Raw genomic sequence first — 21,986 nt, forward strand, 5'->3', positions numbered from 1 at the left:
CTACCTGGCTGCCAAACACATCTAACTTACGCTTTAGGCTGTGCAATTGCACAGCCAACTTACTTTGTATCTTCCCAGTGTCCTCGAGGCCAAGTGGCCCCGGACGAGTGTGGAGACGGAGCCGCACGCACATGGTGGTCCGGGACAGAAAAGAGAAACGCGACTGCAGTGAGCGGGGATCGAACGGTGATGCAATCAGCAGCCGTAAGTAAGTACATACTTAGCTGGGTCGAGCGCGCGGAGCCACAGCCCTGTGTCAGTGTGCTTGACCTCCGACCCCGACGATGTCCACGTCCCCGCCACCAACGACGACCACTGCTGCCCAGGATGCACCCGCCAAGCCCGAGCGGCCCTCTGCTGGCCCTCGCATGCCCTCCCTCAACCAGCTCGCCGCGCGCATCAACCTGAATGCGCCTACGCCCGCTCTAGCGGGCAGCCGTCCTCGCCTCGCCGCCTCGCTCCTCCGCACGAGCTCTGCCGCCTCCACGACTTCGTCTACCGCCGCGTCTGCCTCAGACTCCGTGGCCGTCAACGCCCCGACCTCGCGCGCCGAGTCGCCGGGAGCCCTCTCCGTCTCGCCGCCCCACAGCGACAGGAGCACCCCGGTGGGAGAGCAGGCAGACCCGGGCGAGCCGCTGACCACGGAGAAGGTCGAGAAGCACAACCAGGAGGTGACCGCCGACGAGAAGAAGCCGAGGCAGAAGATGCCCGTCGGCTACAAGAACATCCCCTCCCTCGACGCGATCACTGCACGCCTCGCAAAGGCGAGGACGCTCAGCGTCGACGGCTCGGCCAAGCCTCCCGAGGCGGAGACCATCGAGGATCCCAAGACCCCAGGTCTGCGGATCAAGGCTCCCGAGCACCCTCTCGAGCACACGTGGTACGCTGCCCGTCTCCCCGTTCTCGTTTGCGTAACTCGGATGCTGATGCACCCCCGCTCGGTCACAAGGACGTTATACCACGACAACAAGACGAAGGTGCCCTTCACGCCCGCCACGGCCACCTCCGAGGTCGCGCCGCCTGCGTCCGCCGGGGTCCACTACATGGCGCCCGACACGGACGAGTACGAGGCGGGGCTGACGGTGATCGGCGAGTTCGACACGGTCGAGTCCTTCTGCCGGTACTTCAACTGGCTCAAGCCGCCCTCGAAGCTCGAGCGCAACTCCAATTACCACCTCTTCAAGTCGGGCATCAAGCCGATGTGGGAGGACGAGGCGAACGCGAACGGCGGCAAGTGGGTGCTCACGATGAAGAACAACCCGCAGCTGCTCGACCGCTGCTGGTCGTGGCTCGCGATGGCGCTCGTCGGCGAGGACCTCGACGAGGGCGACGAGATCTGCGGCGCGGTCGTCAGCCTGCGCTCGAAGGTCGACCGCATACAGCTCTGGACGCGCACGAAGGAGGACGTGGAGAAGATCAACGGGATCGCGCGCAAGATGGTCAAGCTGCTCGACGTCTCCGAGACGGACGGCATCGGTCTCGAGTTCCAGGTGCGTCGTTCGACGACCCGTGTGCCTCTGCGCGCGTGAGCTGATGATCGGGTGTGCGTCTAGTACAACAATGATGACCGCCCAGTCCCGAACAAGTTCCTCACCATCCAAGCGGTCCCTCAGTCGTCATACCGCACCTCTTTCCACGGCAAGCCGCCAGGGTTCAACAGCCCCGTGTCTGGGCCTGGCGAAGGTCCACAGATTGGCGGGGGGCCCGGTGGTGCCTTCGCTGGGTTTGGCGTGGGCGGTGGCGGCGTTCTTGGCTCTGGCTGGCGCGGAAAGCGCTCGTAATCCCGAGCACCCTGCTGGGCGTGCAGTGCTGAGTGCCGTACACACGGGGCACGCGCAAATACAACGTAGTTGAGGAGAGGTCTAGGTCTCATGACGCGGGCAAGATCCTCTAGTTCTGGAGATATTGTAAGTTTATACGAGCACGGTCGTCGCCACGTCGAAGATGTCAGGCGAGAAGACGACACTGAAACTGGAGTAAAGCCCGGACACCTGCATGCCACTGTAGCCATCTTGTTCCGCAATCGAAGTTCTGCTCAGGTCCGAGATACATATTTATTAGACTGTAATGTAGCAGCGATACAACACAAATGGGAGACCTTGCAATCGACGCAACAGATTTTGGAATGGATGTGTACATACAGGGCGGAATTTAGAGGTATACAGGGACGGCGTTGACTTCCAAGGATGATCATCAAGACTGAACTGAAGGGGCGCCAGATGGCGGATGTCGCTCCTCTGTGGCACCTTGCGGAGGAGGTTCCAACGTGGTTTGATTTGGTGCCGCTTCGAGATGAGGGGGAGCTGTGTCTGCCGCTGGTGCTTGAGCTGGAGACGGGGGACCAGGGGCAGCAGTCGTACCTGCTGGCGCTGATGAGGCTTCCACGAGCGCGGAAGCAGATGTGGATGCGGGTGGAGGCGCACGAGTAGGTGGAGGAGGCGCAGCTGATGCTGAGACTGCCGCTGGTTCCGATGAGGACGCGATAGAACCGGACGACGATCCAGACGAAGTATTTCGAGGAGCAGAGCCGGACCAAGCAGAACTAGACGGCCGAGCGGACACAGCTGGCAACGGTTGTTGCTCCGGGCTGGTCGTAGAAGGATCAGGTGTCGGAGTAGAAGGTGAAGACTCCGAGAGGACCTTGGAAGACTGTGTTGTCGAAGCAGGAGGAGCGTGAGCGGATGGAAGGGCTGTTGAGACCGGCCTATCCGCGGGTATAGACTGTGTAGCCATTATAGACACAGGGATATTGGAGGCGGCCCCGGAAGCAGCAGCAGCAGGCGCAGAGGAGGAAGCGGACGCAGGTGCCGCAGGCGATGGCTGGGCATTGGGTACACACGAAGCTTGTCCGGGCGATGATCCGAACTCTCCCAATTTGGCTGCTGCAGGTGGCGCCGTTGTATCTGGGGCGCTATCCATCTCCATGGCGGACGCAACTGGTGCAGCCTCTTGTACAGGACGTTCTAAAGCAGATGTCGCGTCACCCATCGCAACATCGTCGGGGTCGGGTTCAGGTGCTGAACCAATTGCTGCAGCGGCAGCGGCAGCCTCGATCGGATCGTCCTGCGGGGACGTGAAGACGCTGACCTCCGGCTGCCTCTCCCTCGCCCTACCAACGACTTCCATATCCACTTCTTTCGTGACTGGTGGATGTGCAGGCTGAGCTAAGGGCTTCGGCGAAGAGTCGCTCGCAGTCAGAGGATGCGTTGGCCCGACCGCCGGAGTTTGGGGAGCGACCTCCATAGTAGCGCTCTGGGGCTCATCCTTCACGTGCTTACTAGCATAGTCTTCCAGCCACTTCTTCCGCTTCCCGTTCCGCAACTCAACGGCCTTGCGAGCGTTGGCACGCTCCTGAGGAGATGAGAGACGGACCATAACATCTTCCGAGCGCGAGACGAAGAAGAGGCGATAGGTGCGGACGCAGACCTTGATTTGCAGACCACCCCGGGCAACAATTTCCGGCATGGCACCGGAGGGAGAAGGCACCTTCGTGCTATAACATGTCAAAGCAACTCTTAGCTTCAGGTGGAATATCGCGAGAAAGTGTGTTCTCACCGGAGGAGGAACGGCCGTCGGATGGTGGACGACGATGGAACTCCCGCAGTATAGTGATGCTACAACGCAGTTAGCACAACATTCCCCATCAAATGTATCCTCCAGACATACCGAAACAAACGACTCGATGTACGCTTGCCAGCGTCCTGTCATAGCTTCCGAGTCGTCGTATGTGACATCGTCCTTGCCTATCAATTGGATTGTCATAGTCTTCGGCTCGGGAAGCTGCATTATGGTATATTGGTCAATTCTATGGAAGGTAGCAACTTGGCGCTTGGGCGTACCCAGTCAATGCGGAACAAGTTCTCGTCTGGTCCGAGAACACGTTCAGTATTCCGACGGCAGTTAATGAGGTCCTGAGTCGTAGGAGAAGTGATCTCCCGTTCGCGCCGTAGAAGCTCGTACAAGTCTTGGCTCTTCGGGTCTGATAGAATGGTCTGCACCTGCTTGATGAGCGCACCAATGACCTTGTCCACAGTGAACAGCTTGTACGCGTGCTACACCGCAAGTCAACAAATTGTCTAGCTCGTGGGGCGGCATAGAAAGACCCACCTTCAACCCGAACATGTATCGCATCATCTCTTCGAAGGCAGGCTGCTCAATTTCGTTATCAAAGAGCTTCTCGCAGGACTCAAGCATTAGCTCGTAATAGTGAGACGATTGATCGAGTCTATTGCCCAGCTTGGCGAGATCGGCCTGAATGGTCGACCTGATAGACGAAGGATTGGGCTCAAAGGGATCATTGCTGCGGTCCGCCATCTCCTTCGTAAGATTCTTGAACAGATGCAATCGCGTGTAGAGCAGCTATTTCGCTGTCAGCGGCGGAACAAGAATGCCAGGGACAAGCTAGACATTACCTCGAGCAAGCGCAACAAGACATAGAATGCCGTGTTTGTGTAGAACGTCCCTCGCCTCCGCGACGTCGACTTGTCGAGCCGACTGATACCATTCTCTACTTTTGCAGCGTCTCCATCCACTTGCATCGCATCAGACGGCACCGGAGACGCGAACCTCGATGGTGTTGGGGACGCTGCCTCCTGCGCCCTGGTCCGCCTTGACGACTTCGCTTGCTCGCTCTTCAGCAACCGTTTACGCAAGTCTCCAGCAGCGTTTGCGCCATTGCCTTTCTTGTTGCTTCGTGACCTCGACGAAGAAGTGCTGCCGTTCGCGCTACCCATCTCCACGTCCTCGCCTACCGCCTCAAGCTCGAAATCGCTGTCAAGGGACTCATGGTGAGGGACGAACGCCGCGTTGAATGCGGTAGCGTCGAGCATGAAGAACAGCGGGACGAACGATCGCAAGAATGTCTCGATCTTCCTCCGGTCTGGAAGCGAGATCTGGGCCTGCGTCCGGTCCAGAAACGAAAACGCCAGCTTCAGCGCGTCCTGGAGCACCGCCGGGTCCTCCACCACAAACTCGAGCTGGTGCCGCGGCTTCGTGCGCGCGAACAGCGGGTCTATGAGCGCCGCGCGGTTCACACGCTGCTCGTCGCGCGCAGCCTCGATCTGCGTGACGAACACCTTCTGCGTGATCGCCTTCTTGTCCGCGGCCTTGAACGTCACCGACTGGTGGTCGAGCGACTTGTGGTAGTTGCGCGCGTCGACCTCGCGCCAGACCTTGTCCCACTCGCGCTGTGCGCGCTTCCACTCCTCGTGCTTCTGCTTCAGACGGCCCAAGACGACGGGGATCGCCGTCGCAGGCACCTCCTGCATCGCGCCCCACACCTCGATACCGAGGTCGCGGCCGTAGATCTTCTTGATGACGCGCTGGTGGATCGCCTTCCCGACGCCGCCCAGGTTGGGCTTGAGCTTGAAGGTCGCGCGCTCCTCGGGGGTCAGCTGCAGGATCTTGTTGTTCAGAGGCTCGAGAACTTGGATCGTGCGGTGGATGGCCTCGACGTGGAAATCATACTCATGGCGCTCTTCTTCGCTGCGGTGGAGCGCCTCTTCGTAGACGTTCTTCTTGGGGGCAACAAAGCCAGCGTCTTCGCTCTGGAACGTGGGCTGCGAGATCCACTCATCGTTGAGCACGGAGTTGCACATCTCATCTCGCCCCGAACATTGCACGTTGACCTCCTGTAAGTGTGATCTCGTTAGTGGAGATACCCGGCATGTAGGTAGATCACATACATGGGCGGGCAGTTTGCGGTAGCTGCCATATCGATTATGCAGCTGGTGCCGACTCGGACGGTCGAGGACACCCATCGGTCGCGTCCATGACTCCTCCAGTGCAGCCATCCGTTCCTTGTTCGCGTCCCATCCGAGAATATCCTTGAACTGTGCCATTAACTCTCCATCACCGATAAACGACCTGGCCTCTCGAACGAGGCGTGTGGTATTGATGATATCCTGAGTGAAAAGATTGACGAGCTTCAGGAACTCGTTATAGGTCTCACGGTTGTCCAGAACGCGCTTCACGCGCTCGAAGAAGTGCTTCTCATCACTTGGATGAATAGAGCTTGTCGCCTGGACGGGGACTGGCATGGGAGGAGCGAGGGAGATAGTCTGTTGAGGATGCAGGTAGAATGCTCGAGGCGGAGGTTGCGGGGGTGCACGGATCGGTGAAGGAGGTGCAGCAGCGGCCGCCTGGCGTTGCGCCAACGCTGGCGATGGAGCTTCGCTCGACGTTTGCACCTTCGCTTTCTGTCGCTGTCATGAGTCAGATAGCCACGCTGAGATATCAAGATGACGCACCTTGTTGGCAGAAGTCTTTGTGACAGGCTCCTTCTCCTTGTCGCCCGCCGGTTTCCGCTTCCGCTTCTGACCCGTTGCAACAGAGCCCGATGGATTCTCCTTCTCCTCCTTTGTCGCGCGCTTGGGCTTCGACTCGCTCGCCTTGCGCGACTCCTCAAGCCTCGCAATGCGCGCGAGCTCCTCCTTCTGTACACGCTCGTCGGGCAGGAACTGGACGAAGTCGCGCATCAGGTCCGGAGAGTCCTTGAGCAGGTCCATGATCTCCGTCATGACCTCGCCCTTTGGGTACCGCGCAGAGAGACACGCGACGGACCATGACTCCATGCGACTTATGTCCGACTGGCCTTGGTTGCCCGACTCTGCGAGCGTCTTGAGGAAGCGTTGGTAGACCGCGGGCTGGTTCGCGTACCGCGTACGCAGCTTCTGTACGAACTCCAGGGCGGGTTTGAGGGACTCCTGGGAAACGACTGGGGCCTCCGGTTCGGGGTTGACCGTCTCTGCGACTCTTTCGGTGACTGTCTGCTGCTTGCCGTACTTGAAGGCAGCGTTGGTGGCTTGGGTGGTAGTTCCCGCGGGAGTGGTGACGGTGATGGTGTTTGGATCGGCGTTGTCGCCGGTCTCGATGCGATATCCTGCGGGAAGGAAGGTATTGAACCCTTGAATGAGGGCCGGGTGACCGTGGAAGAGATTTGAGACGCGCTCAATGACCCCAGGAGTATCAATACTGCACGGAGACAGAGGTGTGTTAGGAAGGGAACAGGACGAGAGGGGTAAGAAGCTATAGAGAAAGGGAAAGTGCCACCCGGCCGGGGAGCGGCAGCCAGGTCCGGAGAGGAACGTGGTCAACGAGTAGGTACAGAGCGAGACTCACAGCTGGCTCTTGAAGTCCTTCATGATATCCAGAAACTTGTTGTACACCTCTGGCTGTTCCGCGAACTGCAGCTTGACGGAGTCCAAGTAGCTCAGCGCGTCGCTCACGTTGAGGGGTCGCTCGCCTCCGCCCTGTTGTTCCGGAGAACCAGCCACCGCCGCGTGTATCTGCCCGTCTACAGGTCCAAGAGAGGTTGGACTCTCAAGAGGCTGGTTGGGAGGATCGGCGTCCATGGATTGGGAAGGAAGTCGATGCGGAGAGGGAGGCCTGCTACGCAGAGCAGGTGTAGCACGACCGACGGTCAATCCCCCTTCCGCGGGAGCTAGGATCTCGTGCGTGTCCATGTGCGATCTACGTTGAGTCGTATTACCAGTGGAATCCTGCATAGACAGACGCAAAGTTACAGCGTTCTTGCATTAGTGATTTGGAAACAGAGATTCGCACCTGACTCGACCACTCCTTCGCCGCCGTATTATGAGCTCCGCAGGATCTTGTTGACTGCGGAGTGTCTGTGCCAGGTCAAACTCGAAGTAGATAGATGGGACAGAAACCTGGCGGATATGAGGATGAGACGGTCCGCGGTGGCTGAAGCCTGCAGCTCTGGTAGATGTGACGCCGTGACTTCCCCGATCATCACGACACACGGGAGCGCGTCACAGCAACGGGAACGAACTCAACTAGCGCTCAATTTGCGATCTGCCTCTGTCCGGCTGTGGACTCGCACGAGAGCAACTAAATTCAGCAGAAACAGTCGGCAAGTACCTCGTTGCAGCCTTTATCTTACATGCGACTCCTGTTTTGCTTTGCAAGGCGCATTGGGGTATAGTCGAGCATGCTGCTGAATGTCGGCCAGGACGAGTTCGCTGTGGCGCATTCTCTAGGTACCCTTGCTCAGTGCTTCCGCAAGCTCGTTCAACTGATACTACTACACTAACTACAGCGACGATGAACTGAAGATGTATTCAGTCTACAGTGTCTGCGAATAATTTACTCCTATCCTTCCACATCTTGCATAGATCCTCAACTTATGACCACACACCAACTCATGCCTCTCCCCGGAGCTTGCGAGCCGCGTTGTCGTTGGGCTGAGCGTCGCCAAAACCACAGCCACCGTCGCGCTCCTGCGCAACAATGGCGCCAGCGCACTTGCCGCTCTTGAAGCCACAGCAACCCGACGCGCAATCCGCGTCGCTGGTGCACGGACCGGTGATGAACTGGCTTCCAGGAGCGACCGAGGGTGCAGGCGTAGTAGGAGCAACAGAGCTGGCCGAAGGCACCACCGCAGTGGAGGAAACGGAGGCTGCAGAAGCAGAGGACGAAGACGCCACGGGAGCGGAGGAAGAGGCGGGAGCCTCACCGCGCAGCTTACGGGCAGCGTTGTCGTTGGGTTGAGCATCGCCGAAGCCGCAACCGCCGTCACGCTCCTGTGCGACAATGGCCCCGGCGCACTTGCCCGTGTTGAAACCACAGCAGCCCGACGCGCAATCAGCGTCGCTCGTACAGGGTCCAGTGATGAACTGGCTGCCGGGTGCGACGGAAGGCGCGGGCGTTGTAGGCGCAGAAGAGACGGTAGACACAGCCGCCGGGGCAGAGGAGGCTGAAACCGCAGATGAGGACGAGGTAGACACTGCTGGAGCAGAGGAGGCAGGAGCCTCGCCCCGGAGCTTGCGAGCGGCGTTATCGTTGGGCTGTGGGTCCCCGAAACCGCAACCTCCATCGCGCTCCTGAGCGACGATAGCACCGGCACATTTGCCACTCTTGAAGCCACAGCAGCCAGAGGCACAGTCGATATCGCCAGAGCAGGGGCCAGTAATGAACTGCGTGCCAGGCGCCGCACGGGGGACGTACGTCGCAGCAGCGACTGACATGTAGGTCAGGTAAATTTCATCACTACTCTGGTAATGGCGAGGCTCACAGTTAACAAGGACGATAGCAAAGAGCACGGAGAGCTTCATGTTTGTGAGGGAGCGTGGGGTCCTTATGCAAACATTTACGTGAGTGACTGGTCGACGGCTTAGCTGAACTTCAGGTAACACCTACGTTAGAAGGTGAAAGTCGTTGATGATTGCGGCAAGCGGTGAGTTAAGAAATAGGGAGTGGCAGACAATAAAGACTTCACACAACCTGTGTGCGAGTAGTGGTGCGAACAGGAAAGAGCACTGAGACAAACCGTCGTATCATTCCCGTCTTATATATGACTGCCTGGCCATCACAAAGGTCATACCACAGCGCGCTTGAGCGCATGGTTGCTCCGTCACGTAGAAACCCCAAACGCGCTTTGATCATAGGAGGAGTGCCAAGAGCAGTGTCATTAAGCAACAGCACCAAGGCCAAGGCGAGATATTACCGTGGACCAAAACCTTCTTCCCTGGTAAGCCGTTGACTTCCGCACAGGATGTCAGTACTTAGTTGACGTCAGCCTAGAAGGATGGCTCCTCCTGGTAGAGTGTGTCAGTCTTGCCCGAATTCCCGACTAATTGTTCTCCGTACCTCGCCAACGCTTAGAGGCGTTTCCACGCAGATACTCCTCCGATACAATTGTTGATAGCGCCCAAATCCTGTTCACTGTTCAGAGCTCGAGATCTGCTAATACCCACCGTTGCCGCCGACCGTGAACAGCACAGCAATGCCGACTCGTCTGTGGAGCATCATCCCAGAGCGCCCGGGATCCCCGAGCGCACCATGGTGGCTGATGGCAAGGCGGGAGACGCGCCGTCGTCCTTTGAAGTTTCACCGCCTGCCTCATTCTAGACCCCGAGCTTGATGGTCGAAGGAAGGGCCGGCGCCAAGTCTACAGTGCGAAGCAACGGGGGAGGCTTGGCATTGCGCTGAGGCAGTTGATGGTCGTTTGAGGGCGATCACCGCCACCGTCGGGCTGATGGGGCGCGCTCCCAAACCATTGACCAGCGACGCCGTGCTTGGCTAGGCATACGGTGCATGATACTACAGCCGGAACCCTCATAACCCATAGCCCTCGGGATAAGCCTCGAAGTATGGGTTATTGGAGGTTATGGCATAAGACAGGCTCCTACCCACCGTCGTCTCGAGTTGAGGGGGCGAGATCCTAGAGCGGGAGACAGGCTGAATTCCGATAGACTCGAGAGTACGAAATGCTATGTAACAAGCGCCCAAATCACGTGCATATTTGTACCCCCTCAACTCTCTAACACGACAGGCAAAGCGCGATGGTCCAGGTGAGGAAATCTACGCTGAACATACGGGCGATGCAACGTGCCCATAAGATTACCCAAATGACAAAGAGGGATACAAAGGCCCACTGGAAATGCTAGGGCCAGGTTGCATTGCCTATAAATGCTGCACAGATTTCCCTGCTTGGAGCCTGGCGCTTTGCCCGCCGTGTAATGTGCCCTAGCCCTTCTGATTCATGGGTTATACCGGCCCGAAAAGGCATGGGTTATGGGCTATTGCAGGATTATTGGTTAATAGTTATCCCCCCTATACCGACCCGGGATTGCCCCAATCCTATGGGTTATTAGGGGTTATGGGTTATGAGAGGTATGGGTTATGAGGGTGTCGACTGTATGCGGACTCGACTTGTGAACTGCTTACAACCCGGGTTTCGATTGCGATCAGGTCAACCAGTGTCGGCGAGGACCAAGCGACCATGACAGCAACGCTATCACTTGGACATCACCCGCACTCTGAACTCCATGCCGGGTCGTTCTGAGGCACATGTGCATAGAACAGATTCACTTGCAAGAGCGGCACCACCGAGACTGGTGAGGGTCGATTACGCGAGGCGATAGGAGAGCTAGACGCGATAGCAGGTAGATGCAAATTCCCGGGTCGACTCAAGTCTGAGGATGCGTCCTGATGTGCGAAGCCGGCTGAAATACGGTAGGAGTTTATCAGAGCGTAGCGATAGGACAGGCCGATAAATCGTTGTCGCAGAAACAAGCTAAGGAAAGACCAAGGCAAAAGAAACGCACTACGTCACATACAGAGACCGCCGAGCCTTCATGCGAGGTAATTCCTCCACGCGGACCTCCATGCTTCGTTCGCACCATGCTCGATGACGTCCTTAGGACCGTGCCAAGCCGTCAGCATCGGAAAGACCCTAGGTGATGTAATGGATATGGAACAATGAATACTCACTCCATGACAAGGGATATAACGGACAAAGTCCCACGAAGCCACCGTCTTTGCATCCCGAACCATCCCCCTAGCGAGCGCGAACCCCAGGTCAGCGCATCGCTTCGTTAACATGAGGTAAGATACGGCTTACGCCTTATTCTCTTCTTTCTGCCAGATGAATAAGCGCATGGTCCTGCCGGTGGGAACTAGGCCCGAAAGAAGGAACGACTTCGGCGAGTCTTTTGACTTGGAGTACTAGGGCATGATACAGAGTAAGAGGAAGGATATGCAATATGATATGGCGCGTCACCAACCTGCTCGTTGGGTGGGTTGTTGAAGAGAAGGTCGGCAGCGATTACAGTTTTGGAAGGCTTGTGAAGGAACGCAATGTCTTTGTTTGCGTGGGACGAGAAGTAGCTGCATCGAACGTCAGCTGCTTCAGAGCGGGGGAGCAAGCAGGGCGAACGAACCATCCGATGATCTGCGTCAGTGAAGTTCATCACATGAGAACCGTTATCAGGAATCGCTTGGAAAGAACAAACTATACCTCATCCTCGTAGCCGAACTGGGCATCTGGGTTTGACGCGCTGTATACTAGCACAAGGAAGCTTTGTGGGCGCAGTTACGGGACAAGGCCTCTGGTGCGTTCTGCTCACCAGCATCCAGTGTGAAGTCAATCTTCTTCAGCTTGGGCAAAGCCTCCGGTCCAATAAGCTTGGCGTCAGGGTATGCCGCCTTGTAATCCTCTGGTGAACGGGGACGATATCAGTTGAGGCTAAGGTGGGACGACTGAGGAGCGTACTCAAGAACAGGTAGTGGAAAGCATTGCCAGCGAGAATATACCTAAGTTCCTTCGGTGAACATCATGTGAAACGTGACGGGGGTGGTTCGTACTTGACTTTGCCAAGCTCTGAGAGCTTCTGCTTCGTCTCATCGTCCAAAGGAGTTGAAGCGAGTATCCAGACATCTCCTGACTGCAGTCTTATCGCAGTGGACCGCCCGCCTGTAGGGAACAACCCCAGTAGGGTAAAAGGTCTGCAGTAGGACGATGAGAACGTCAGGGCGATCCTAGTTGAACATCATGCAGTAGTGCTGCCCGTACCTCGAGAATGTCCATACATTTTCGGCAACCTGAAAGATACGCGTTGAATGTCACACCTCCCCTCGCGTCTGCTTGTAACGTTATAGAACTCCTCACCTCTCTGATCACAAGAGTCGACATCGTGAATCTAGGTAGGTCTGAGCGTGCTGTTGACGTGAGGGGATGAGGGAGTAGATTGAGAGCGGACTTAGCTCGACGCCGTGGTGGACGGTATACTTATAACAAAGAGAGGGAGAAAGAGACAGGTACGGCATCCACATCACGGCATTGATGCATCTTTCGGACGGGGTCTGGGACACTCGCCAGGGTAGCCGACCGGAGGTGAACAGTCGCCTTGACCGCAGGCGTGAATTGGAATGGCACAAGACCTCCGACGGGGACATCTTCCAGGCAAGTTGTCAGAGCAAGTAGGGAAGCTGCAAGGGATGGAAGGGTGCATACCCGTTCACCGGCGCCCGCCAGCGCCTTCGCCGTCGGGGACGTGAGACTTGGCGCAGTATTCGCCTGTCTTCTTGCCCCTACGACCCTTACCGTACACACGCTGCCTTCCCTATCGGCCCCGGAACTGCACAATTACTGCATCGCTAGGCCGCACTCTCATAAGACACAATGTCTCGACGCACCGCAATCGTGGAGGAAGAGTTCGACGATGATACAGATCTCCCCCTCCCGAACAAACCCTTACCAAACACCGGCGCACAGGGCGCCCTCCTAGAAGAGCTAGACTTCTCGGAGGACGAGGACGACGTGCCGACTCTTCGGGAACCCCATGCAGGCCCGGCGTCGCCGTCATTGCCCCAGTTCAGGCCAGGAGCAGGGACGGAAGCGGGTAACGCAATAACGGACATCACGCCGTACAAGAAGTACGTCTTTCCCCATCATCTGTGCAACACCCACCCCGTCGTGCGCGCGTGCGTATGCAAGAGGGCAACAACTGGATGGTCCTTCTAGGTGGACGTGTATCTATCCCATCTATATCGACGCCAAACGTCCTGGTGGCAGGGGAGAGCGGCGGATAGCTCGAGGCAAGAGCGTATGGTGGCCGCTCAGCAAGGACATCGCGGACGCGACGAACCGTCTAGGACTGGGAACGCTGCACGAAGTACACAAGGCGCATCCTCGCGATTGGGAGAACCCTGGTCGTGTGCGCGTGCAGTGGAAGAAGGATGGGCGATTGGTTAACCCCGCGATCAAGACCAGTGTGTATCCTTTAGTTCCGTCGTGCGCTAGCTCTGTTGCAGCGAGCTTGCTCACTTCGGGAGTGATCTGCTACTGATGCCCGGCCTTCGTCCAGAGAAGCAACTTCTGGAGATGATTTCGATCCAGATCCAGATGCTCAAGCCCGATAACGTCCCAAAGCCGCCATACGACACCGATCCTACTCCGCAGACCGCGGAGCCTCCCGCTCCTTCGACTCCAGTCAAGGGGAAGCAGCCCGCAAAGGGCGGTTCGAAGGCATCAGTGGCAAATACGACGATCTCACCCTCCCCTGGGACGAAGCGCCCCCCAAAGGTCCCATCCCCGCCCCAACCTTGGCCACAACTCACCAGTCGGGTCTCGCCGTACTCCCCTGCTCTCCCTTCGGGGGTACTGATAGAGACAGTGAAGGCGGGGATGAGCGCAGAAGCTGCACCAGGCATCGGCGGAGGTGGTGGAGGAGGAGGGAAAGGAAAACGGAAGGTCGTCCGTGTACGAGGGTAGGAGACAACACCGGTGTCATCCAAACTCGTGCGTTTGTACGTTGTAAACCTGCTCGTCCAATGTTATCCCGTGCATTCTCTCGTATGCAGAAGATCGGGCGCGCCGAAAGCGTCCGGGGTGATCTGGAGACCACCATCCACCGTCCCCCCGCCGTTGCGCAGCGCTGTGCTGCTGTGCAATGTTGACGAGTCGAAGGCGCCCGCTCAGGTCAGTGCATTATCTGCAGCACTTCGCGGTCGGGTGCAATAGTGACATACAGCGCACATCTAGGACCGGGCAATACAGTCTTGCAAATCGTCTGTACTCACTAGTGGTACCTAGTCCGACGGACCATCACTGTTCGTCTTCGCAGCCGTCTTTGCCCAAAGGCCTATCTATGAGCCGTTCGGAGAGCTCTCTTACTCGGAGGAGACGACAATCATCGAGCAGGGCCACTCTGCGTGAATACATAAGCGGCCACAGATTGACTTGTCAGAGATAACCAAGAACTGCATCATGCCCGCGCGACGCACTGACACAATATAGAACGATGTACGACTGCGATCGCTTTCCACCAAAAGCTCCGGCGCCTCAAGTCACAGGTGCTTCTTCAGCGACATCCTCGTCTCCGACGTTGTCTTCACCAAACGAGAGCTCCCTTCCGAATGATCCAATAAAACCGTCTGAGTTTCCGGACGCGTTGTGCTGAAATTCGAGCTCCCCTCCCGACAACGACCTGGAAGAGCCTGCTAGCTTGTGCTTGACCTCCTGCAGATTGATGAGGAATCTCGACGTGAGGACAGCAGTTATCCTAAGTAGGACATCTCAGTAACCGCCGTGCATCGCGACAACGTGAAATCAATCTTTACGGTTCCGAGAATAGCGGCATCAGGCTGGCTGGATCCGAATCCTGCTCGCTGGGGGTCACCTACTCGATCGCGTCAAACACCCGTGCGTTCGAGGTGCCTCTTCCAGGATGCTCACCGAAGCTAGAGTGAATGCAACGTGGAGACAATTCAGAACGAGCAGCGTCCTGGCAAGTGAGCGACGCTGGACAAGCCAAAGATGATGGGGGCTGCACCTACAAGAAGTACGCGGTCCCTACGACGCCGCAACACGAAGCAGAGGTTTTGAGCTCCCAGTCAAAAGACTCTGTATCATCCCACGTACCATCACGGAGAAGGGTACCAGAGAATGTCCTTCCACTCGTGCCCGCATGATCCCGCCTGGAAAACTTGACGGTCTCATACGTGCGGTACCAGGTGACACACAAAACTAGTAAATCGGCTCCGATCAACAAGGACCGCGAGATAATCGTCACTGTAGAACATCAGCATGGACTTGAAATCATCAGAAACGGCGCTGCCATGGATGAACTGCTTACATCTATAGGTAGAGCATCAGATAGTGTTACGGCGACTGGCTAGTAAAATCACCAACCTTTTATTCATGCTCTCCGAAAGCTCATGAACAGGCAATGCGCCATACACCGGATCGCGGACATAGGATACAAAACGCAACGTAGTCTTGGGACAAGAGACTCCGTTAGTTACCAAATGTATGACTACGTGTTGCTTGATATGTACGCACAACCAAATTTAGAATGCCTGGGAACGCGGCGAGGGAGAGGACCGTTGCTGAGATAAAGAGCCGGTACGGCTCAGGGCACAACGCGTATGACCTGAATGTCGAGAACGCTGCGTGGGGGATGCAAAGCGAGCACCTGAACATCATAGACACTCCACGTACCAGCCCAAGGGAGATATTGCACAGATTGGGTAAAATAGAAGGCATCATACTGCGAAACAATGCTTATTTGACATCATCAGGATGCATGTCAGGCCAATTGGGCTGTCACGATGGCCGTACCTCTAGGTTCATGATGTTAAGCTTCCTTTCGGCAAACACTGACCTAGGAAGCAACGCACCTGGAAGGACGACGGTAAAGGGGCCCAAGCCATTATTTGTGTTGTCATGGTCAAGTATCGATTGAGCAGAAACAGGACCAGAACTCCGTTGACTTGGTGTGGAATCCAGAAAAACGTGACCTCGCTAGCGAATGTCGCGACGTACTCGTAAGCGATGAGTGCTGGAAACTCCTTGTCCATATGTTAGAACCATGGTTCCTCGGACGATGCACGTACCAAGGGTCGCGACTTGGCAATACAATTGGACCACACTAAGCCAAGGGGTCAGCCTACAGTGACGCAGCAGGAGATGAGACCAACTCAGCCTCAACTATGACAGCCTGTGACTCTGAAGAGCTTGACATACTACCTTACTTTGCGGGCGACGCTTTCCTGGTAGAGAGAAACCTGGGGCTGTTTCATGGAAGCAGATAGAGGTTCCTATTATATGTTTGAGTGTGCATTGGGATCTGTTTATAGTCGCGATGAGAGACAGAACGTGGCAGATTAGATTCAATGACCGGAGAGATAGAACCTTGTTGAGCAATAGTGGCATGCTGCCGACGAATGAATGGCTTAGATCCAAGTATCAGAAGCCACATGTCGCATTCTCAGCGAAGGCCCCGTTCAACAAACTTTGCCGCACCGGACACATTCTGAGATGACATCAGGGCCGCTCAATTCTTGAGGACGCAGGACGCACTCAGAGCACAACTGATGGATGTGATGGGTTAGCCGAACCTGCCGCATATGGCAAGGTACCAACCTCATCTCTTGTGCCCGTTGTTTTCCAAGGGGTCTGTCGTGTCCCAAACCTAACAGAAAAATATGAATCGCGAGTATGTTGAAGACGAAGGCTTTCCGCGTCGATTGACATTACCCTTGAGGCACTTTGTGAGGGGGGATGAGTGTTATCGTCGCTCGAGGGGTTTCGAAGGCGAGCTCGTCGGCTAGTCTCGCTTAGCCCATCACCTCCATCGATGGCCTCTGAACGCGTCCTGCGTCCTCAAGAATTGAGCGGCCCTATCGGCCTATCATACTATTCAATGGTGTGAGCCAGAACCTGATTGATAGCCCCGACAGACAGTAATAACCTGCTCTTCCCAGCACTCGATAGGGGACCCCCTGCCTCTCATAGGAGAAGGCGCAATCCGCGAACGATTCGGGCAGCAGGTAGACGTACATTTGACACTTCGCATGAATTGCGCATTGCGTCTTTTCATGATGCGGAGCGGGACCAGAGGCGGAGAATTGAGTAACGGGCGAAGTTCCGAGACGACCGCGGCTGGCTACGAACAGCTTCCTCCGCCCGTCAAGATAAAGTTGATCGTATACATAAGAATAAACAATAACCCGACGTATACCACTGTCCTAATCCTTAGGGAAAATGACAAGAAGGGTTGAAGGCAAACAGTGCAAGGACGTCATTGTAAACAACACAACACGACGAAGATGAAAACAGAATAGCACGGAGTACGGAGTCCCGGGACGAGGGGAGGACAGACGAAGTAACACAAAGATGGAGGAGCGGAGCATCATACGTGCATGATCGAACAGGAAGAAACACGTGGCTATATTTAAGAGAGAAGATACCTACGAGCAACAGACTTCTGTTCTCTTTGCGGCCTTCGGTATCTGCGGAGGGTGCAGATGGCGGCCGTAATAGACGACTATCCTGAACGAGACGTAGAAAGCTTGCACCAAAGCTCAATTCAGAGTTTGATGTGGCACTGGTAGAGGTCGTCGTCTTCGCCCTTCCATCCGACACATTGCCAACAGTCGAGAAGATGGAGAGGGTCACTGCGCAAAGGCCGAACCATGTCAATACCATGGCGATGAGACAGCGAAACTGCGAACTGGACTGACTACTTCCGTTTGACCGCAAGGAGCCTTCGATAGTTGTCTGCTCCCCAATACGAGTTCTCATGATCCGGCTCGTATACATCGCCCTCGTTCTATATCCACAACCATGTCAACGCGACCCCAGCCAATATAAATAGTCCAAATCACGAAGGACACTCACGAAGTACGCTCCGCTCCCCGGCGTCAGATCCCTGAACTTCTGGATGTGCGCGCTCAGGGTTCGATACCCCTCGACCCTCTCTTCTAGCTTATCGTTATACTGGAACTGCCACTTGATCGACAGATGCCAGATCGCATCCCGCCATGCCGGGGTCACCGACGTCTCGCCCGCAGCTCCATCGAGAGGCTTGTACAGCCAGGGCGTTCCCGCGACGATGTACGGCGACGCGAAGGAGAGGGTGTCCTTGATCAACGCGGAGAGCTGTGCGCGGCCGGAGTCGGTGGAGAAGAAGGAAGAGGGGAGCAGGCGGGTGCCAAGCTCGAGCTCGGGGCCGACGGCCTGTCATCCATGGGAGTGAGTATATGCGGAGGGAGAGGACGATGGATAAAGACGCACGGCTTGGGCAGCAGTTACGTATTTGTTAAAGAACGCGAGGTACGAGGGGAGCTCCTCGATTACGACTGAGCCGTTACGAGCCTTCACGAAGTCGACTGCAGACTGCATCGAAGCCTGCGCAGCGCTGTTGTTCAGAAGCGGGGTTACGTGTAGGAGCGTTGGGCCCTATCGAATACATCAGCAGAAGTATATGCGGGCGGCGAGCAGGGAAGAGGGGATCAGGGAGGGGAGAGACTTACGACAATGTGTCCGCCCCAGCCATCGTTCGCCCACTGCAGCGAGTTGTTAACCAACAAGCTGTACCAGTCTGCGAGATCAGTCCCAGTCGGCGTGAATTTCAAAGAAGCCCTATCAAGCCGGAGGCGTCAGCCCCCAAGAGAATCGAGAAGCAGAATAGTGGGCATACGCTTGTACGGGGAACCTAGGCTCCGTCCGGTGCGTCGACTCGATTACGACACCGAACGCTGATCCGCCTCCGCCGCGGAGAGCGAAGAACAGTTCCTGGTTCTGACACTCGTTCGCAGTACGATATATGCCGTCGGGTGTCACGACCTTCACTTGGACCTAATGGTGCACAAACGGATTAATCAGTCATGCAGACGGGGTAAATCCGATGGGCTCCTCTTACCACACGGTCAGCGGCGAGCCCATATACTGGGGAGAGGATGCTGTGGCCACCGCCCTACATGCGCGCTCGGGGTTTGAACAAAGGATAAAATGGTGGAAAGGAGGTGCGTACAAGGAAGTAGCCACCGGAGAAGCCGATGGTCTGATGGTACCCAGCGATGATAGTGCGGTTAATACCATCGGCGTACTCATAAACGTCTTGCGTGACAACACCCGCCTGATTTGGACGACGCTTCAGTATTCCCCCCGAGGTACGAAGGTTAGGCCAGGCCCTGTAAGACTCACCCCTGTTGTAATGGTATCGTATGTTGTATCTAGTGAGCAGCCCTCTGGCGTGAAGCTGTCGTCGTGAGAGATCTGGTATAGTGGCGAGGTTAGCAGCGGCGCAAGAACACGGAGATTGCTATGGTGTGCTCACATCCCGTAGCCCTGTCGTCTAAGATCGCCCAGTGCGTGTCACGAAGTCGATTCATATGCCAATGTACAGCGGTAGTACTCACCCAAAGCGCGAGAGTATTCTTGCCGCTGGAACGACCCTTGTAGTCGTGGCCCTTATTCTTGACCGAAAGGCGGACGCCGGTCAATGCGGAAAATGCGAGGGCCGCTTGGACGTCCTCAACATATTTCACGTCAATCTGGGTGTACGAATGCAATCAGTGGGGTTCAAGCTAAGGGCGATTAACTGCGCCCACGTAGTGTGTTGGGACGTTGCCTAACCGGCAGTTCACCCCTTCGTACGCCAATGGGTTGGAAGGATTGCTTGAATCAAGCAAACACCCGTTAGTAAAATTAGATGCTTGGCATGTTTCCCACTGGGGCTGCAACGCAAAGGAAACAGGTCAGCACGCATACTTTGGTGGGAGCCATTGCGAGAGGGACAGACAAGCATATAAGCCCCGAAGTGTTCTACACGGTAGACAGGATTCGTATAGTTGGCCTGAAGAGCTGCGCATGCAGCTTCGGAGACGTTCACATGCTTTCCCTCGACGATAGAAAAGCAGGGCCGTTCGAAAGGAAGGGCTTTATGTAGCCTGCCGCCCACAGTGATGTTGAGAATGTCGAAAGCGTCGAAAAAGTTCGACTTGAGACCCTTCGTGGACGTGTTGAGGAGCGCGTCCACGCCGGTCCCACGCACTCGGTCGAACGCCCCCAAAAGCGCAAAGAGAAGAGGAAGAGAGAGGGCGGACGTGTGCGCGACGACCATTGTGGCGGAGGAGCCGTGCGGACCGGGGGCTCTGCTGGGAGCGCAGCGAGCGAGCGCGAGTTATAAGGACATGGTGTCCCGTGCGCGGACAACTGTTTGGGGCACTCACGATCATGTCTTTCGAACGTCGTATGGACAGTGTTCCATATCGAACCTAGCAAAGATGCGCACTCGGTTAATTACTTTGCGTAGCTCTCAGGTACACGGCAATCTTGATTTCCCGCGCCCTCGACTAACCTCATTCTTCTTGGTTCTGTACCCTTCAATTATCTGGCATGAGCTGCTGTGTGTGCAAGGCGAAAATCTCTGGAGCAAAAGTACGGAGTTAGGGGGGAACTGACGGGACCCAAGAGCAGCAGCGCCCGAGAGAGCCATGTGCTCGGGAGCCACGTGATCATGCTCTACTACCGTGGCCGTTGACGGCATTGCACCACTGATGCTCAGCGGCCATCCGCGAGCAAAGTCCCGGCATCCCGGCAGACGAAGCGAAATCTCCGAGATCAAGACTATCCCACGGCACCGAGATGCCGAAGATTCACGATCTTTGTACTATGTACACTCCCTTGACACATGCAACCATGTCAGACTCTGCCCTGGGCTACATACTCGACTCAGGACACATTGATAATAGGCACGACCGTACACACCTCTCTATCGGAACCCTCTTGCTCGGAATCCTTTCAACCGCGCTATGTAGCATTAGTGGCCTTCAGACGTGCCTGGCTTCTCTCATAACATCACGTCATTTCCTCCGGTCTCGTACTTATCGGTTCCTGGCCGTATGTATGTATAAGAGTGTATAGTAATTAACCGGCTCTCGAACCGCGCCCTCCAGATCTCCGAGTGTTGCGACGCAACGACCCGTACAGAGACTCGTCCTCGCACGTACGTACCCGTCCTCGATTTTGTGCACGTTGTTCGTCTCGTTTTACTTTCCTAATACAACATGCCTGTCCTATGTCTGGCAAATCGTTTCCCTCGGACAGACAATGGCGGACATTCCCTGATGAAAATTGCGCGCTATGGTATGCTCAATGTCGTGCCTGTGTGCTTACAGATGCTCAGCTAAAGAGTGAGAGGTTTAGTGAATACGATGTCACCGGTATGTCAGCCGTCATTGAGGACCTAGGAAGTCTGCTTGCGCAGAGCTATGGAGAAGGGTGTTCACCGCTGCGGAGAGGACATGTCATTTGCGGCTAAGTATGTTGTTCACTGGGTGACTGTGCTAATTATGATGGTGTCCCTCATCAATCATGCCCACTTTAGTGCTTTGTTTCACAACTAATACGGCATGGTTGTACCTGTTAGAACGCGGCAGTGGTCTCACTTCATCTCAAACGTACCAAGTACTTACTCAACATTTCCCTACGCATCCCCGACGGAGCTCAAGCTTGAAGGTTTTGGAGGACTATGATTTATTTTTGTCTCGTGCACAGTATTCTGACAGACCCAGCGCGGATCTGGCGGGGGAGTCCGAGTTCATTCCTTTCTGACACTCTGTGTTCCCCGTACGCTGAATAGGATAACCTTGGCACTCGGCCTGCCTGGAAACCGACGCGACCGCCCCGAGCATATTAAGGAACTGAAGTGTGCTCCTGACCTGCTGATTGTACGAATCAGGCCCTCCCCGATGAATGCACCACAATCGTAAACTCTATCTCGCGTCGACGGGTTGATGGCTCTGTCTACACGCCTGCTTCCACGAGCTTCGTAACGGCGGCTCGCTCAAGGTCATCAGTTCGCTTGCCAGCCCCCGTTCTTCATACATACTTCAATGACATGTTCTGATCCATTGCACTTATACTGGTGTGTTAGAACTAGATTGCGCAGACC

General features: G+C 56.0%; 6 protein-coding genes across 6 annotated transcripts; 2 read left to right on the top strand and 4 right to left on the bottom strand.

Annotated features, from left to right (window-relative positions):
* Positions 1-320: 320 nt before the first annotated feature.
* Positions 321-1,775, top strand: DICSQDRAFT_44493 (translation initiation factor eIF4e; the record flags this gene model as incomplete). The annotated part of the gene is made up of 3 exons (XM_007363260.1): positions 321-880; positions 950-1,490; positions 1,554-1,775. Coding segments are annotated over 3 exons (1,323 nt in total), but the record flags the coding sequence as incomplete, so codon positions are not given.
* Positions 1,776-2,193: 418 nt separating this feature from the next.
* Positions 2,194-7,631, bottom strand: DICSQDRAFT_178900 (uncharacterized protein; the record flags this gene model as incomplete). The annotated part of the gene is made up of 10 exons (XM_007363261.1): positions 7,564-7,631; positions 7,120-7,499; positions 6,249-6,972; positions 5,685-6,197; positions 4,413-5,630; positions 4,108-4,359; positions 3,840-4,052; positions 3,667-3,780; positions 3,556-3,614; positions 2,194-3,493 (listed from the first exon to the last, which is right to left on the bottom strand). Exons 2-10 carry the CDS (start codon positions 7,461-7,463, stop codon positions 2,194-2,196), a joined length of 4,737 nt encoding a protein of 1,578 aa, XP_007363323.1. The 5' UTR covers positions 7,464-7,499; positions 7,564-7,631.
* Positions 7,632-7,967: 336 nt separating this feature from the next.
* DICSQDRAFT_101463 (uncharacterized protein) lies at positions 7,968-9,254 on the bottom strand. The gene is made up of 3 exons (XM_007363262.1): positions 9,160-9,254; positions 9,035-9,096; positions 7,968-8,980 (listed from the first exon to the last, which is right to left on the bottom strand). Exons 2-3 carry the CDS (start codon positions 9,072-9,074, stop codon positions 8,163-8,165), a joined length of 858 nt encoding a protein of 285 aa, XP_007363324.1. The 5' UTR covers positions 9,075-9,096; positions 9,160-9,254; the 3' UTR covers positions 7,968-8,162.
* A 1,729-nt stretch (positions 9,255-10,983) lies between these two features.
* Positions 10,984-12,582, bottom strand: DICSQDRAFT_134153 (uncharacterized protein). The gene is made up of 11 exons (XM_007363263.1): positions 12,413-12,582; positions 12,317-12,345; positions 12,109-12,249; positions 12,017-12,057; positions 11,871-11,960; positions 11,762-11,808; positions 11,685-11,695; positions 11,529-11,631; positions 11,366-11,469; positions 11,236-11,302; positions 10,984-11,160 (listed from the first exon to the last, which is right to left on the bottom strand). Exons 1-11 carry the CDS (start codon positions 12,434-12,436, stop codon positions 11,098-11,100), a joined length of 720 nt encoding a protein of 239 aa, XP_007363325.1. The 5' UTR covers positions 12,437-12,582; the 3' UTR covers positions 10,984-11,097.
* Positions 12,583-12,841: 259 nt separating this feature from the next.
* Positions 12,842-14,083, top strand: DICSQDRAFT_81831 (signal recognition particle SRP19 subunit). Its single transcript, XM_007363264.1, has 3 exons — positions 12,842-13,179; positions 13,268-13,515; positions 13,611-14,083. Exons 1-3 carry the CDS (start codon positions 12,926-12,928, stop codon positions 14,015-14,017), a joined length of 909 nt encoding a protein of 302 aa, XP_007363326.1. The 5' UTR covers positions 12,842-12,925; the 3' UTR covers positions 14,018-14,083.
* Positions 14,084-17,190: 3,107 nt separating this feature from the next.
* On the bottom strand, positions 17,191-20,169 carry DICSQDRAFT_153489 (FAD-binding domain-containing protein). Its single transcript, XM_007363265.1, has 13 exons — positions 19,833-20,169; positions 19,642-19,767; positions 19,450-19,584; positions 19,368-19,385; positions 19,235-19,306; positions 19,062-19,166; positions 18,951-19,004; positions 18,729-18,886; positions 18,562-18,670; positions 18,323-18,487; positions 17,927-18,265; positions 17,770-17,858; positions 17,191-17,703 (listed from the first exon to the last, which is right to left on the bottom strand). The coding sequence occupies exons 1-13, from the start codon at positions 20,151-20,153 to the stop codon at positions 17,616-17,618; spliced, it is 1,779 nt and encodes a 592-aa protein (XP_007363327.1). The 5' UTR covers positions 20,154-20,169; the 3' UTR covers positions 17,191-17,615.
* Between the last annotated feature and the right edge of the window lie 1,817 nt (positions 20,170-21,986).

Source organism: Dichomitus squalens (assembly GCF_000275845.1).
Source record: "Dichomitus squalens LYAD-421 SS1 unplaced genomic scaffold DICSQscaffold_6, whole genome shotgun sequence".
Taxonomy (NCBI): domain Eukaryota; kingdom Fungi; phylum Basidiomycota; class Agaricomycetes; order Polyporales; family Polyporaceae; genus Dichomitus; species Dichomitus squalens.

Coding starts and splice junctions, on each gene's coding strand:
- DICSQDRAFT_153489 (XM_007363265.1), bottom strand. CDS start 20,153: ATGGTCGTCGCGCACACGTCCGCCCTCTCTCTTCCTCTTCTCTTTGCG. Junction 19,167..19,234: donor ACGATACCATTACAACAGGG/GTGAGTCTTACA, acceptor CGTCCAAATCAG/GCGGGTGTTGTCACGCAAGA. Junction 18,887..18,950: donor GGCTCGCCGCTGACCGTGTG/GTAAGAGGAGCC, acceptor GTGCACCATTAG/GTCCAAGTGAAGGTCGTGAC.
- DICSQDRAFT_134153 (XM_007363263.1), bottom strand. CDS start 12,436: ATGTCGACTCTTGTGATCAGAGAG. Junction 11,809..11,870: donor TGACTTCACACTGGATGCTG/GTGAGCAGAACG, acceptor TCCTTGTGCTAG/TATACAGCGCGTCAAACCCA. Junction 11,161..11,235: donor GTTATATCCCTTGTCATGGA/GTGAGTATTCAT, acceptor CACGGTCCTAAG/GACGTCATCGAGCATGGTGC.
- DICSQDRAFT_101463 (XM_007363262.1), bottom strand. CDS start 9,074: ATGAAGCTCTCCGTGCTCTTTGCTATCGTCCTTGTTAACT. Junction 8,981..9,034: donor TGCTATCGTCCTTGTTAACT/GTGAGCCTCGCC, acceptor CCTACATGTCAG/TCGCTGCTGCGACGTACGTC.
- DICSQDRAFT_81831 (XM_007363264.1), top strand. CDS start 12,926: ATGTCTCGACGCACCGCAATCGTGGAGGAAGAGTTCGACGATGATACA. Junction 13,180..13,267: donor GACATCACGCCGTACAAGAA/GTACGTCTTTCC, acceptor TGGTCCTTCTAG/GTGGACGTGTATCTATCCCA. Junction 13,516..13,610: donor TAACCCCGCGATCAAGACCA/GTGTGTATCCTT, acceptor GCCTTCGTCCAG/AGAAGCAACTTCTGGAGATG.